Raw genomic sequence first — 15,770 nt, 5'->3', positions numbered from 1 at the left:
GGCATGACGGTCTTTAAAGAAAATTTCAGGAAGCCAGCAAATATGAAAAATGATGCCAGAAAGTGTCTAATAGCAAATTTCAACTTCCCATATTCTCTTATTTCTTTATATGGTAGTTTGGTGAGCCTGTAATCCCAGGCAGGATCTTCAACATCAACAACAGAAAGAAAAGCTTACAGAGCAGTGGAGGACAACCCAAAACTTTTATTTAGGATCCGAGTTAACTCTGATGTTTAATATTTTCAGACCATACTTTGAAAAAGTATAACAACTAACTTTGCTAGCTATGAAACCGCTTTGATTTTTAAAACATAACAGTAGTGTGAAAAGATAAAGTGGTGTTTCTACAGATTATGAAGATTTTTTTTCCATAGGGTATGTTTAACAGAATCAAAACTTTTTTTTTTTTTTTTTTTTTTTTTTTCCCCCCGCTAGAAAAATACTTTGCCTTGACTTTGTGCTCTGTATTTATTCTCCTTGTTTCCCTTGCCCTCAAGGCTTGTTGTACTTTCTCTTTGAGTGTAAACTGAAATAATTACACTGTTCCACCTCTGCTTCATTTACTGGTCAGTAGCTACAGACTCAGAACCTCAGTATTCTTCCACTCTAAGGAGAAACTACAGTAATCCAAAGCAACAAAACGCCTTCACAGACTGAATGCAGACAGGGTCTTCCTGACCCTCTCCTCTGTGTCTCCCCTCTCCATGTGAGGGGGATGCATGTAAGGAAAAGAGGACAGAAAACCTTCAGAGAGGGCATGCAGGCAGCTGAGAGACAGGTGTGTATGATGTTCACCTTGATCCTACAGCACACAATTTGTAAATAGTACAATCAATTCATACTACAAGGGTTTTGATAGGGAATGCTCTTATTTAGGAGTCTCTACACCTTTTGTGGCTCATGTTCTCCCTGACACAACAGTCCTGGACTGTGTTGCCAAAGCTTGGACAAGAACAGCACTGTACCTCATGAGAGACAACTCTACTCTTTCAGGGATCCATAGGATTTGCAAATGAGAGTGCTGCACATGGTGGTAAAGGGACACTTTTAATTAATTTATTTATTTTTAAAGTACAGGAAGCTCCCCTTTTCTCCATCATTTTATCCTCAGTTTGAGTGGCTTAGTAAGACTTTTTTTTTTTTTTTTTCCTAAATTAACTTCATTTTCCCTCTAAAACAAGGGGGTTTGGAAGATTTCCCCTGACTATGTAATTCCAGTGAATTATTACCCCTCTTGGAAAAAGTTTAGACAGAAGATATATCTATATACATATGTCAATGTATACAGAAAAGGGTGTAAATAGCACCAGGCCAGGGTTTCCATCTTCTACTGCTCTGCCTTCAGATTTCTGTCAGGTGAATTCTAATAAATGCAGCCTGTGCCTGCATTTCCGTCCCCCCTGCAAGAAACAAACACAGGCGGCACTCCTGCAGGAGGATCCCAAGGAGAAGGACAGCAGCCAGAAAGGGGGAGGAAGCCTCAAGGAGCAGGGTGAAGGAAAGCCAAGGAGCAGCACAGCCCAACCAGCTGTAGCAGCCTCCGGAGATCTGAGTGGAGAAGTGTGGAGGAGACAGCATCAGTCTGTGAGAAGTAGGGAGCCTGGTGGAAGGTGCACGGAGGGGCTGGGGAGCACGGCAGCAAAGGATTCAAGAGATTGGGCAGGAGGTGAAGCTCAGGTAGGATGGATATGGGGAGGTGTCCTACCTGGCAGAGCGGTGTGGGAGCAAGGAGGAGCCTATGAGGGGGACTGGTAAGGGAAAATGAGTAGTTTGGAGGTTCAGGAGACTTTGAAGCAGGGGATTTTAAGGCAATTGAAATTCTGGTGCAGAAGAGGGCAGGAGATGGGGAAAGGATATAAAGATATTGGGACTACGTGTTGCCCAAGGAACTAAATCAGGAGGGGCTTGCAGTTTCCAGAGGAGATTACTCTAGCTAGGTACCTCTGACCAGAACACGGGCTCACATGACACTTGGCACCCCTTCTTCATCTACAGCTGCTGGAAAGACAATTGCCCATAAGAGAGACCATTAAACACTTTATAAATTACCCTTCTCCTAACAAGTACTGTAACTGGGCCAAGAAAGTGGCTCTCCCCAGTGCCACCGCAGCTCTTGAGGATTACACATGCCATTAGGAAGGCTCCAAAGGACTGACCCACAGCAGTGGTCTTAGGGCAACAGTGCTGCCTCTACCAGTCACCTGGGCTCCAGTCCTCCCTCCTCCTGGATATTCAGACATCTCTCCACTTGCACTTCAGCACTAGCCTGGCTGCAAAGGCAAATGAATGCACGTAAGGCAAGTAAGGCAAGTAGGTGAGACTAACTAGGATTAAACTGACTACAGTTCTGTGGTTCACTTCCCTGCAGCCTCTAATGTGTCAGTCTCCTTTCTGCAGCTCAGCTGAGAGAGTCCTGGCACAGGAACAATTTACTGATATTAATTCAGGCACATAAGACCTGATCCAAAGCCCACTGAAATAAACCCGGGCCTCGTGTTCACTTCATTCACACTGTGATGCAAACGGTAGTAATTTGAGTACATTTTAAGGTGTGGTTTTTATCCAGACATTAATTTGGAGTCTGAAATATTTCTCATTTGCAGTAAACCACGAGAACAAGTATTAGTTAAAAAATCAAATATTGGCATTAGGATCACAAAGGGATCTAGTCAGGTGGCTACTTAACTAGAATACATGACAATGTATTTCAGGGAAACAAACAAGCTATTTTATTTTTATTTTTTTTTTACAACCAGCAAATACACCCAATGAGATCTGTCGAAAATCTTAGCAGGAAAAGAAGTCAAATTGAACTATAAAACATGCAGACAATAGTGCATTCAAGAAGGAAATTATTTAGTTGCCAAGAGACAACCAGTTTCTTCAGATTTTTAATCTCCCCTCTGTAGAAAGTAAAAACAGACTGGGTATATGTGTCTTCCGCGTAAACGCTACTGTCTCATGCTGTTCTTCACTTTACGTTTTCCCTCTTCATCAACAGTGACCACCCTTCTACTGAGTGAAAACTGGTCATACTGTCTTCATCCCCTGTCAGTTTAATTTCCCTGACATTTTCACTAATACGACAAAATACAAAACAGTCTGGATGACACCCTCTCTCTGCTGAAATTAAAAGAAAAATACAAACCCCTACAATCAGCTTCAGTAGGATCAGAATTCACACTTTTAATCTCTTGAAGGTCTAGTAACTCAGGGAACAAAAGTATAGAAAAACAGCTGGGTCTGTACATTCTGGGACTTCACTGAACCCAGAAAACAGACAGCACGGTCAGGCTTAGCCTTCTTATCCCTTTGTCTTTTTATTTTCCTCCTTTCTCTTTCACTCTCTAATTCCATATTTCCTGCCTATGACTTTTTCCATCTCAGGTCAGTTGGTTTATCCCCATCCATTTTTCCTCCCCCACATCTGAAATAGGTTTTCCAGAAACTAAAATGCTCAGCTGTTATTGACAACAGCTGCTGTTCCTGCCAAGAATTAGGTTTTTTTTTTTTTTTTTTTTTTTTTTTTTCCTTCTTCTTCTGTTTCAACCACTCTTGTCTTTTATTTGCCTTTTTTTCCTCCTCCCCAGTTCCCTGTTTTCCTGCTTGGTATGCTATTCTTTCTTCCTTTCCAGCTGTACTTCTCTCCGTTCTTCCCTCCCTCATTTGTACTTTCTTTCTTCCTTTACTTAGGACCTGTTTCTCCCCTGGGGTATCTTAATTTCTTTCTTTTTCTGTATTTCGCCTCCCTCTCAGTTTTACTCTCACCACTCTCCCCTGCCTTCAGTCACCTGATCTAGCTATACGAACATCTCTCTGCTGCTCTTCCTGCAAATCCATACAGGAGCTAACCTGCCCAAATTCCTATTGATTTCAATAGGAGTTGCATGTGTTCTGTGACTGATAAACAACTCCTTGGCCATAACAGGCTGCCTCTTCCCTCCCAGAGTACCTTATTGTGTCTGTCTGAAACAGAAAAAATTATAAATAGTTACAGGCAAGAAAAACCGTAAAATCATCACAATGTTCTATAAGAAACCAACAATGTTTATATAAAACAGTTAATGATAAGCTCTGTAATTTAAATATTTTTTCTATAATTCTCCATTTTCTGTCTACAGCTATATTATACATTAGCACAAATAAAATTAAAGGTAAAAACTAGGCACTTCACACCAGAGATGTGTTTTTAGCCATTTTCATTGTTGCAAGTAAACATTGAAGCAATAATACTTCTCATTAGCTCACTCATCTTTTAAAGTGAAATTCTTTCCAGCAACATTGTAATGCTCTAACCCAGAACTTTTCAAAAATTGAAAACATATAGAGTGTATTATACAAAATATATAGTATTGCACAATAAACCACAGAGACATTTTAATCAACTCAGTATTCCAGTGATGTCCTGAGAGTCAAATAAATAACTAGAAGATGAACGTTCTCTCTAAATGCCTTTTCTTCTCAGAACTACAGAAAACATGTCACAGCATAGAGTTACCCTTGTCTTTCAGGCTTAGCCAAAATCATTTCAGTCCTATGTTTGGGGTCACCATAATGGGCCCAATTTGTTTTATGCTGAAGTCAACTGGAATTTCTTCATCTTATGTCATAACTGACCATGCCTCAGGAAGCTTTTACAGCAGCTTACATGCTGAGGCCTATTTTAGGTGAAAATCACAGAAGCCAGAAAGCTCCAGCATAACCCCAAGAAGGGGAGAGCAAAGTCAACAGAATTACTAACTTGCTTAAACACCTGATTAAATTCCAGATGAGAACTGAAATACCCATCTCCCATGAGGAAGTCCTAAACTCAGGAGTATATGGCAAGGTTCAGAAGTTGGGAATGTTATCCTCAAGTTTTTAGACAACAATCATTTAGTTGCTGTTATTTGAAAAATAATTTTTACAAAATTTTATGGGATCATTCAAGCATTTACCTTTTCTCAGAAATTTTCTGAAAAAAATCCACTCTCACTGCAGGTAAATACCGTTTGCTCTTTTTGACAGCCCCGCAAATGTAGCACAGAAGACAGACCAGACACTGGTCCCAGCCCAGGCATTCCTAGCACTGCAGGATCTGCACTTGTAACACAAACGTTATGAATAACTCTGCTCACAGTGCACAGACTGGATTATGATCCAAAATTGCTGTCCATAGTCCTTCAGCCCTGGCAATAGCAAAAACTTGTCTTTGTCAGGAAGGTGAGCACATGTGATTTAGCAGATAAAGAAGAAGCTTAAAGAAAAAAAAATAATAAAATAACAGTGCTATTCCTGTTTAGACTTCAGAAGAGAATCACCTTACTTTAGGCTTTCCATTACACTCATTTTGTTTAAGAAATGTAAGTAGGCTAAATTCCAAAGTACCCCAAAATGGTTGTGGATAAAAAAAATAAAAAGCGTACACAGGTACGTTTTTTTTTTTTTAAGTAGCATGTTGAAAAAAATATATATAGTTTTTAAAAGGCAGAAAAGTTATTAGCAAATTCTCATTCTGAGTGCAATTCTCCTAATTTCTTCTATACGCTGTCAGCAGGTGACTACAGCTCCGTGCTGCTTGCATTTCTCACTAACATATACTGTACTCTGCAGTATATATTATACCGCACAAGAGGAACAATTTATCTCTTTCTAAAGATATGTGAGCCTTCTGTGAATGACCTTTCATTAAACTTCATAAAACAAAATTCTAAATTACCGAGGTCATCATTGCTCACAGAACAGGTAATCTGAGTTAAAAGTCCTTCTCTGTGAAATAATTTTTATCTATTCACACAGGTATTTAACTGTTCAGTTACTTTTAAGATTTGTTTCTGCAAATTAGTAACTCAAGAAACTCTTTGCAGATTTTCTTTCCTAAAATAAAATTTTACTGAATGTCAACCTGTCAGAATTGCAGCTTTAGAGACACCATGGGTAAGACGAAACACAATTTAGGAAATTTCTATCGTCCTGGGTATGCTTTTTTTTGTTTTTTGTTTTTTTTCAGTCATGCTTAAGAAGGTGTTTGTACCTTTCGGCAGCCTGACTAAATCTTAAAATGATTACGATTCAAAATGGGCCTTCGTGACCTTTACAAATTCCCAGGACCTTAAATTAAAATATACCAATTATATTTTGTATCACAGAGTATTTCAACATCTCCAACATTCTAACATTTTGAGTGAGTTCTAATGCCTGTTTACAAAGAAAAGAAATCTGCATGCTTTCCCTTCAATTTCAACAACACCAAAGAACTCAATCACCAGAAGCCAGTGACAATGCTGCCATTGAACACATGCTGAAGTTGCAAAGGTGATGGCGTGTTACCATCTCTTGCTGTTAAGGGTCTCCTGAAATACTATTATCTGCACATACGTGCAGACCTATGACAAAAATAATGGTGATATTTGGACTCCCCCATAAGCTATTAAGTAAATGCAACTTTGAATCTAATCTAGGTCTCAAGTACGCTCCTTTTGTGTGCGCTCCCGCTTACGAAAAGCCAGCTTCCAGCACCAGAGTATCAGATTCTTGCAGCATCCATGACACTTGTAAGCATTCAGTGGTCAGAACACCACTACATATCCTTCAAATGATATGGACCAGTGAAGCTGGAAGGTATCTTCACTGAACCAAGCAGGCTGGTATCTCAGCAATCCACCAGGACAGGAGCCCCGGCATGCCCCAGGTGGCGTGCAGAATCTTGACTAACAAGTCGGTGGCGGGTTTTGCATTTTTAAAGTCGATGGTTTTGAATATTGAAATGCAGAGGGTACACGCCAGCTGTAACAGCAGCACCTCAGCAACACTTCACCTTGCGAAACGCTGGTGTTTGTTTTTTATTGTGGGGTTTAGGAGTGAGAATCGGTTAGAGAGCAAGGTGATAAGCACGACAAAACACTAACAGAGCCAGCTAGCTAGAGATAATAAAAGAAGGCAGAGCATTTCTGAAGTTAAATCATTGAGGTACCTCTTACATGAAGATATAAACAATCCTCTGCATTAATGCTAAGGGAGCACATTGTTAAATATTTTAGATAATGTATTATTTTTTCTTGCTACTGTTAAGTCATTAAGAGTAGCCACCTCTTAGTTAAAAGGCTGAATATCTCATTCAAAGTGTGCGTTGATTTCTGTGCCACCGTGACACTGTACTTGGAAGATGGTATTATCTTTCCATTTCAGAATGAAATGAAGTATAAACATATTTTAAACAGAGGAAAAAAAAATCCTCTTTCGTTTCGGGTATATTTACTATTCATTAAACTCTATGCTGTGCTTTCAGTTCCCAACACCAACCTCATATTGCCAATCTCTGACATCATGATTCATCACCTTATTAAGTGAAAACAACTGACAGGCCATGGCCATCCGGACTATGAAGTCACAAGTTTCCCTGCACAACGCGGACATCACCTGAACACCAGCAGTAAGGGGGCGTGCGCGGATAACGCAGTTATTTATATAGGTGTATATAACAACAAGGATTATCTGGATTTAGGACGTGGGTGTTGTGGCTTAGGACGCCCTGAAGATGCAACTCCTTGTTAAAAATTAGGGGTGGGGGGAGAGAAATCAGCCTGTGAGGGCTCGTTACAGCAGGCCCCCACCTCCCTCCACCCTGCGGCCCCTCGGCAGGCCCGGCCCGCATCGCCCCGCCACCGGCTCCAGGGGTGCTGCGGGTGTCGGCGGAGCCCCCCCCCGTCCCCTCGTGTCGCCCCTCACCTGCTGGCCAGGCTCTGCCGGCAGTGCTGCCTGAAGGGCATCAGGTGGTAGTTCATGGCGTCCAGCAGCAGCTTCTGGCAGACGGGGTCGGTGCGCATGAAGTCCACCGACTGGACCCGCTCCACCAGCTCCGGCGCGGGGATGAGGGCGAAGCGGAGGCGCTTCATCAGGTCCGGGGCGTACTGCATGCGGGTCTCCCGGTCGTGCTCCAGCCACAGCACGGACATCTGGAAGAGCGCCAGCTCCGACTCGACGGGGGGGGGCAGCGAGTCGAGCAGGGCGCGCATCTCCTCGAAGTTGAGCAGCAGCACGTCCTCCACCAGGTACTTGTTGGCCAGCTTCTTGGTCTCCTCCAGGCCGTGCAGGGCGGCGATCTTGCACACCTGCTTGTAGTTCTGCACCGAGATCTGGTCGTTGAGGAACTGCACGCACAGCTTGGTGACCTGCGGGATGTGCAGGATCTTGCTGACCGACAGCACCTCCTCCACCGTGTCCAGCGACAGGGTCACGTTGGCCGTGTACAGGTACTCCAGCACCAGCCGCAGCCCGATGGACGAGCAGCCCTGCAGCACCAGGTTGTTGATGGCCCGCGGGCTGGCCAGCAGCTTGTCCTCGGGGGAGGACGACGGGGTGCCGGGCTCCTCCTGCGGCTGCGGCGGCGGCTCCTTCGGCGGCCCCCCGAGCCCGTCCTGGGCGCCGGGCCCCAGCCCCAGGGCGTGGGGGTGGCCGCCGGTCCCGCCGCCGCTGGAGAAGAGGGATCGGAAATACTGGGAGCAGGAGGCCAGCACGGCCTTGTGGCAGTGGAACTGCTGGCCCTGGGCCGTCAGGGTCACGTCGCAGAAGAGCTGCTTCCTCCACAGCAGGTTGAGGCCGTGCAGCAGGTTGTCGCTGTGGCTGGGGTCGAAGGTGGAGGTCCTGTCCCCGGATCTGGACATGGCGAGCGGCCTCCGGCACACCTGCCTTTTAAACCCTCCTCCAACCTGGGCAGAGGGGTGGGGAGGGGGGGTCGGGGTGGGGTGGGTAGGTGGGAGGGGGGGGAAGGACGGGACGACACACGACACAACAATAAACACACAGCTTTAAAGGCCTGCAGGACACATGGAGGCTGGCTGGGCACGCCTGGAGGGGCAGGGCGACCCCCTGCCGGCCGAGTCAGCCCCCGCTGGGCGGCGACCCCCGGCCACGGGCTGGCTCGGGGGAGCCGGGGGGGGGGGGGGTTACAACTTGGGATGGCCGGAGGGGATTTATCTGGGGGCTTCCTCCCCACGCACACACCACCACCCCTTTCTCCTCCCTCCTCGGTGCAAACCGGGCTGCTCTCCAGGGGAGGAGCGAGGCAGCCGGGGACGTTTGCAAAGCTGACCCCCCCACCCCCCCCAAAAAAAAAAAAAAAAAAAGCCACAAGGGAATGAACCAACCCCAAACCCGAGCAATCAGCCACACACCAAATAACCCCCCGAACTCCTCGTCGCGGCCGGAGAAACTAGCAAGTGGCTGAAACTCCGCCGGGAAGGCGGGCAGCCCGCTGCATCCCCGCCCGCAACCCCCCAGCCCACCCAGCCCCGGCTTTGGCAACTCCCGGCGCCGGGACCCGCTCCATCCCCGGGCCGGGGGCACGGAGCTGAGCCCCCCACACCTCCCCTCCTCCGCCCCGGCTGGGAGGCTTTGAGGTACTTCGCGCCCCGGAGGAGGAGGAGGAGGAGGAAGAGGAGGAGGAGGTAGCCCCCCCGGACCCGGCTGTCCTGCCCAGCCCGGCCCCGCCGCAGACGGCGCCGCCGCCGTAACTCCGGTAACTGCGTGAAGTTCAAGTTGGGGGAAGGACCGGGGGGGCCCTGCCCGGCGGCCCCGCTCCGGCCGGGAGCCCCCCTCCTGCTGCTGCCCCTGCTCCGGGCCCGGGGAGGGGAAGGGAAGGGACGGCAGGGGAGGGGAAGGGGCCGGCGGGGCCGCACCTGCGGGGGCTGCGCAGCCACCGACCCGCGCTGGCCGCATCCCGCCCCGGGGAGCGCCGCCGCCGCCGCTGCTGCTCTTCCTCCTCCTCCTCCTCCTTCGTCCTCCTCCTCCTCCTCCTCCTCCTCTTCCTCCTCCTCAGCGGGATCCCGCCGAGCCCCGCTCCTGCCATTGCAGCGCGCTCCGTCGCTCCTCGCCAGCGCCGGGCCGCCGCCGCCTGCCCTCGCCCCCCCGCCCCATTTATCGGCGCTGCCGGGGGCTCCCTCCGGCCGCTTCCCTGCCCCGGCGCCTCTCAGCCCCGCTCCCCGCCGCCGGGAGAAGAGAAAACCTCCCGGAGCCTCCCCCTTTAAGCGGACCCGGTCAATCCCCCCCCCCCCTCCCCACCGCACACACACACACACATACATGCACACGCACACAGATATACACACACACACACTCACACTCCTCCTCTTTCTCCCTCCCCTTCTTTCTTCCTCGTTTTTGCCCGTTTCTTGCAATTGGGAGTTTATTCTGCCAACGCGTTTGTTACACAACTGCCCCCCCCGCGCACACTTCCAGCACACACACACACACACCCCCCGCTCCTCTCCCCCGACAACAAACACATCGGGAGACACAAGAAAAATGCACGGAGACGGTCAGACACAAGGCCGGAAACTTACCTGCTCCACAACCGGCTGCCAAAGTAAAGGTTCACTTAAGCTCCCCCCCAAAAAAAAAATCAATTGTCCTTCCTTTTTAAAGGTTTGCTCGCTCCTTCAAAAAAAAAAAAAAAAAAAAAAAAAGAGAGAGAAAAGAAAGAAAGAAAAAAAAAAAAAAAAACCTTCTGGTTCCCAACTCGGAGCAGTCACTCTTTACAATTTATTTTGTCGTACATCATTTGATCACCATGAATTAGCAACAGCAAGAAAATGTACGAGAGAGAGAGAAGGAGAGAGAGAGAAAGAGAGAGAGAGAGAGAGCGCAGAGCTTTCTGCAAGAGAAGAAGAAGAAAAAATGTACGTGTGACAAATTATGCTACCAAGAAACAACACATCATTATCCTTGGGCCTGGGGCTCAGTGAGTCGTAACGAGAGTAATAGGAAATCCACGGTTGGGGAGAGAAACGGTCGTGCATGGCCAGTGGAGAGAGACCATACAGGGGGATGGATGCTGGAGAGACTCGCAAAATTATGGCTCAAGGCTATTGTAAAAATTGTCGAGCGTAAATGACTGCGATTTCAAACATCTTTGGAAGAAAGAAGGGGAAAAAGCGAGCCCCCCCCCCCTCCTCTCTGCCTCCCTCCCTCTCGCTCTCCCTCTCTCTTCTCTCTCTCTATAAAGAACCGTCAAGTTTTAGTGCGCATTGCTAATTAGTCAATTTCTCTCTGCCTTCACAGGCTGGCGACTTTGCTGCTGAGCTGAAACTGCTAATTTCTGTGACCAGCTTTTTTCTTAGCTGTGATCTGGATGAATGAGTAGCTGTCTCACAGAGATGACAAAAATAAACTCTAATCCCCCCAAAAATTTCCACTACATCTTTCTCATGCATAGATTTATGATCTTCAAGCGCCCTGTGCAATATGCAAACTTTTTGTGGGTGAGTGTGTGTGTGTGTGTGCTGCTGGGGGGGTAGTCTGTTGTATTCAGGTTGCACAGGATTTGTTTTGTGTCTCTGCTCTCCCCCCCCGGGATGCGATGGAGATAATGTCTGGTTTCAGTACCCGATATATTGTACCCCCCCAGCCCCCCCCATTGTATTTACATTACTGCTCCGACAGGATGCATCCTCCTTCCTTGCAACTGTGATGAGGCTGGAGGGGTGGAGGGGAGAGAAAGAAAGTAAGGCTACTAAATGGTGTTGGTGGTAAAATGTTCCCTTTACATTTGTTCCCCTGCACTGTTCAAGATTTATGATCTTGTTTGAAGGCATATTTTCTCTATCGTTTTGTCTGGTTAGACAACCGTCTCTGAACTTCACTGTCAGCTCTTCAACAGATAAGGGTTCAGAAGTCACATTTTTTTTATTGGAAGATTAGCATATTGTCAGATTTGTCTTTTGGTTTCGAGACTTTGCAATGCAGAAGCCTGAATCAAATGGCAGGAAAGCAGCTGCTATTTCACAAACGTAACCTTTCAACTTTCTGCCAGATCTGATACCCTAGAAACGTGCACAGCCCATGCACTGGGGCTTTGTTTTGTCTTTGGTTTTTGCTCCTTTATAGTTGTAACAAGCAGAGGTGATCTCATGGTAGGCACTTTGAGCTTTTGCTTTCCACCAAGGGGCATTTTGGTAGAGGACGTGTTCTCCACACTTTATCTGATGATATATTGGACCCTCACATATATAGCTCTGATCTTCTGTTGACAAACCTCCAGTGGTCAAAAAAAAAAAAAAAAAAAAAAGAAAGAATAGTGGGATGTATGCCCTTGAATGAAATGCACGTGAAAGAAGGCTGGAGTGAACACTTACACAAAGTTTTACCTGATGTGAAATCCACAAGCCCCATCCCATTTCCCAGATAATACTCAGGCTTTTGCTATTAAATTACACACCAGGAGTGCGGGACTTTGAATGCCAGGTCTCATGGTCTTTCTCTTTTACTTGGCCAAGGATGCCAGCACATTTACAAAGTCAGAGTCAGATTGCTCAGGAATGCAAAGGACTGGAACTGAAAGGCATCAAGGCAGTTTTCGTTTTTATTTATTTTCTGGTGACCTTAAACAAGAAGTTCTGCCATACCTTTCCTTTTTGCTTCACCAGATAGCTCCCCTCCTCCTCCCTTGTAGGTCATTTCTTTCTGCAAGACATTTTCAAGAGAAATTAGACAGTTGGTGTTTTATGGCATGGTATTCTTCCCAAAAGAATGGCACCATCATATGTTTTGTCTAAAACCATTTTCTTTGTTTTGTTTTTGTTGAGCCTTCCCTTCCTTCCAGCTGTACCCTGTTGGCCACCCAGATTTTGGCCCCATTCAGGACAACGAATTATAAGATTTTTTTTTTTTTTTTTTTTTTTTTTATAGTAGCTGGTGTTTTCAGTCATGTTAGGTGTCTCCCAACTGTAGTAGATGGGAAGAACAATTTTTATGTTATGCTTCTGCTGCTGAACTTTACTGCTGTAATGGCTGTAAATAATCCCCAAGGGGTTTTGTATCAGTTTTCACTGAGTGATATGTCACACACTCTTATACCATTGTAAGCTGCCAAAATATGTCAAGTTTCTGGGACTGGTTCAGCATACTGGTTTGTTTTTCACATTAGTACGAAGGCCTGTCTAATATTCATTTAACTTTGTTACACTAATTGAAGATAAAATAAAGTTCAGTCTTACTTATGAATATGATTTGTGGTCATTTATGAATTACAAATTTTTAACTTTCTGCCACAAAGCTTTCTGAATTATACCACATTGGACAAACAGTTACAAAAGTCCAGAGTTTGTTATTTTTGAAATGGACGTGGGCACTTTTGAAGAGAGACTTCAGAGCCTCTAACTCACTTGGGTGCTTTTCAAAATTTTACACATTATATCTGCAAAGTAGATTAAAGTTCACCTCTTACAGGCAGCAGCTGTCAGCAGAAAATTGTGTGTTTTCTTTCTTCTCTGGTTACTCCCAGACCTGTGCCGTGTAAATTTTTTTTTTTTTTTTTTTTCCCCTGCGGAGCTAAACTAGTACTTGCCATTTGGTTTAAACGGGGACCTTGTACCTCTAGCTTATAAACCTAATGGCATCACAGACTTGAGGGAAACTGCTGGGAGTGAAGAGCATCTCCCCTGAGGCACAGAACACTTGCTAACTCCTGAGCCTTCCTTCCCTCAGCAAGATTCCCTCATAATGGAGGACAGTGTCCCATGCTTTCATGTTTTGGAGACCAGATGTTAGTAGATGTTGTGCTTTGTCTTCCCTCATCTCCTCTCCTCTCTCCCCTGCAGACTCCTCTGGTTCCTGAAGCCTCATTGCATAGACTTGAAGTAGAGAGATCAGTACTGCAAAGGGAACTAAACATCTTGTGTTTCCAGAAAGAGGTCCTCATGCAGAAGAAGGTTTCATCAAGAAAATATAAGGCATTGCCTTTTAAATCCCAGGGAACAAACAGTAAAAAAAGCAAGGGAAATGCTTTTTAATAAAAGTAATCATATATATATATATAAAAGTTTTGAAACCCTTTTTATTATCTATGCTTGAAATATGAAACATACCTCAATACAACAGATGGGGGGGGGGAGGAGGAAGTTGCATGTTTTATTGTTGCAGTATACATTGAGATTGATACCCCAGCACAACTCCAAAATCAACAAGTTATGTGCACAGGATCTTAATTATTAAGAGCAAAAGTAAATGTCAAATCTGAACAGCAGCCCCTCTGTCACAGAGACTGCTGTCAGAAACAGAGCTTCAGCTGGCTTCACTCTTTGGGGTATAGAAGTCACCTTTCTGCACATATTCTGACCTGCTGAACTCCCTCAACAGCTTGCATTTCTGCCACTACTGCATTTCAAATAGTGGGAAAGACATGACTGGTTGATAGTGCTCACCCATACGTGGAGGGTATCTCTCCCACAGGAAAAGAAAGTTATTCTGGGGACCTCCCAGAAAGGTAAGGACTACAAAGAAATTGTATCGTCATTGCTGGACAACATGCTGTACTAGTTGTTGGGACAACTCTGGGCGTGTAGGTCCCTACTGTCATACAAGTACTTTACAAAAAGATGAGCAACAGAAGTACTGGGTGTTATCTATAACACTGCTACTCATGCCAAATGTTGTATAATCCACTGTGGAGTTTCTGATATGGAAGTTCATAAGGTTGCCCTTGTGAAGGTAGGCCTGGCATCACTTCCCATGTATAGACAAAATCCTTTAATCCATTGCCAGGTAGTGTATTTAGGAACAGGACAGGAGGGGAAGGTTGCAGGATGTTGCAGTGAGGATAGAGCCCATGAATCTGGACATCTGGATTCTCACTACTGAATGGTGATTGTACCTGTACTTGCTTGCACGCTTTGGGGTTTGGACCTGGGAATCATCCAGTGCTTTCTGGTGTCTTCGTGTTCCCCAAGGAGGTCAGTGCCCTGGAAACCAAGAAGCTGTGAGGACTTGCAAGGAGCCGGGAGGGAGACAGTCCTGAAATCAGAAGTTATCGTGGTTCTAGTAATATAGATGGAGCACTGTTGACCCAGGTGCAGCCTTTAATATCTCCGTGCTTCAGTTAACAAATGCTAAAAAGGGTTTTAATTAGTGCAGTCCAAGGCGCTTCCGACTTGCGGTCTCCATCTACCCCACTGAGCACATCTGCCCAGCTCCACCCCTAGCTGGGAATTTCTGAATGTATCCCATTATGCTTGCTATGCCAATGGCTGTTGCAATGGCGTGGCTCTAGAGGCTGGCACAACCGGCCCCAGAGGTGTCACAGGCATCCTAATCACCTGTGTTTTGTCCTGGTTAATTGGTGCTTGCCTAGTGGTTTGAGATTCCTCCAGAAATGCTGGCTGGTTTTATTTATGCACATAGCCATACCCTGAAGTACTGTTTCTATGCCTGAATATATGCAGAGCAGAATAATTTCTGCAACTAAGTGTCATAATACCATTAGGTATTCAGACTTTTGCCCAGCTTACCCAAAGTTATGGTGGTGGTGGAGCAGGAGATGCTAAACTGGACCCCATGTGAGTGATCTGAAGAGTGCTGAAAGGCAAACTGTTCTTCCTCCTCTCCCAGTCCCCAGAAAGGCAACAGGGTGAACCACATAAAAAGATAAAGTCATTCAATTCAATGCTGTGCAATCAAGATGACATGAATAAAATTTGTAGAAAACTGGTAGCTTCTGAAAAATCACAATATAAGGTATTGCTTCTGAAAGAATTATTAAAATAACTTGGGGGGGGGGTGGGTGCAGAACTCAGAACTGTTAAAAGAAGCAGCTAAGCTTGGGAAAATTGCAATCTAAAAGCAAGGTGGATTAAGCAAATCCTTCTGTACAGAACCGTGCTACAACTAGGAACCCTTTAACCATCACTCGGAAGAGCTTACGCTCTGGGACTTGATATTCAGACACACAATACGAGCTTTAGCGATTGTGTCTGCACCATAGTCCAAATTAAAGGATACCCTCTTGTGCTTAAGTCCAA

General features: G+C 45.8%; 1 protein-coding gene across 1 annotated transcript in view; it reads right to left on the bottom strand.

The window, feature by feature from the left end:
- The window catches only part of KLHL14 (kelch like family member 14), a 62,847-nt gene extending 53,142 nt beyond the window's left edge, over window positions 1-9,705 (bottom strand). The window contains exons 1-2 of the mRNA XM_032183086.1: window positions 9,657-9,705; window positions 7,708-8,687 (exon numbers count right to left, since the gene is read on the bottom strand). Of these exons, the coding sequence (XP_032038977.1) occupies window positions 7,708-8,642 (935 nt within the window). The 5' untranslated portion in view covers window positions 8,643-8,687; window positions 9,657-9,705. The remainder of the gene's footprint in view (window positions 1-7,707; window positions 8,688-9,656) is intronic.
- Window positions 9,706-15,770: the final 6,065 nt, after the last annotated feature.

This window comes from Aythya fuligula, chromosome 2 (assembly GCF_009819795.1).
Source record: "Aythya fuligula isolate bAytFul2 chromosome 2, bAytFul2.pri, whole genome shotgun sequence".
In the NCBI taxonomy this organism is placed as follows: domain Eukaryota; kingdom Metazoa; phylum Chordata; class Aves; order Anseriformes; family Anatidae; genus Aythya; species Aythya fuligula.
This window is presented reverse-complemented; position numbering and strand designations above follow the sequence as displayed.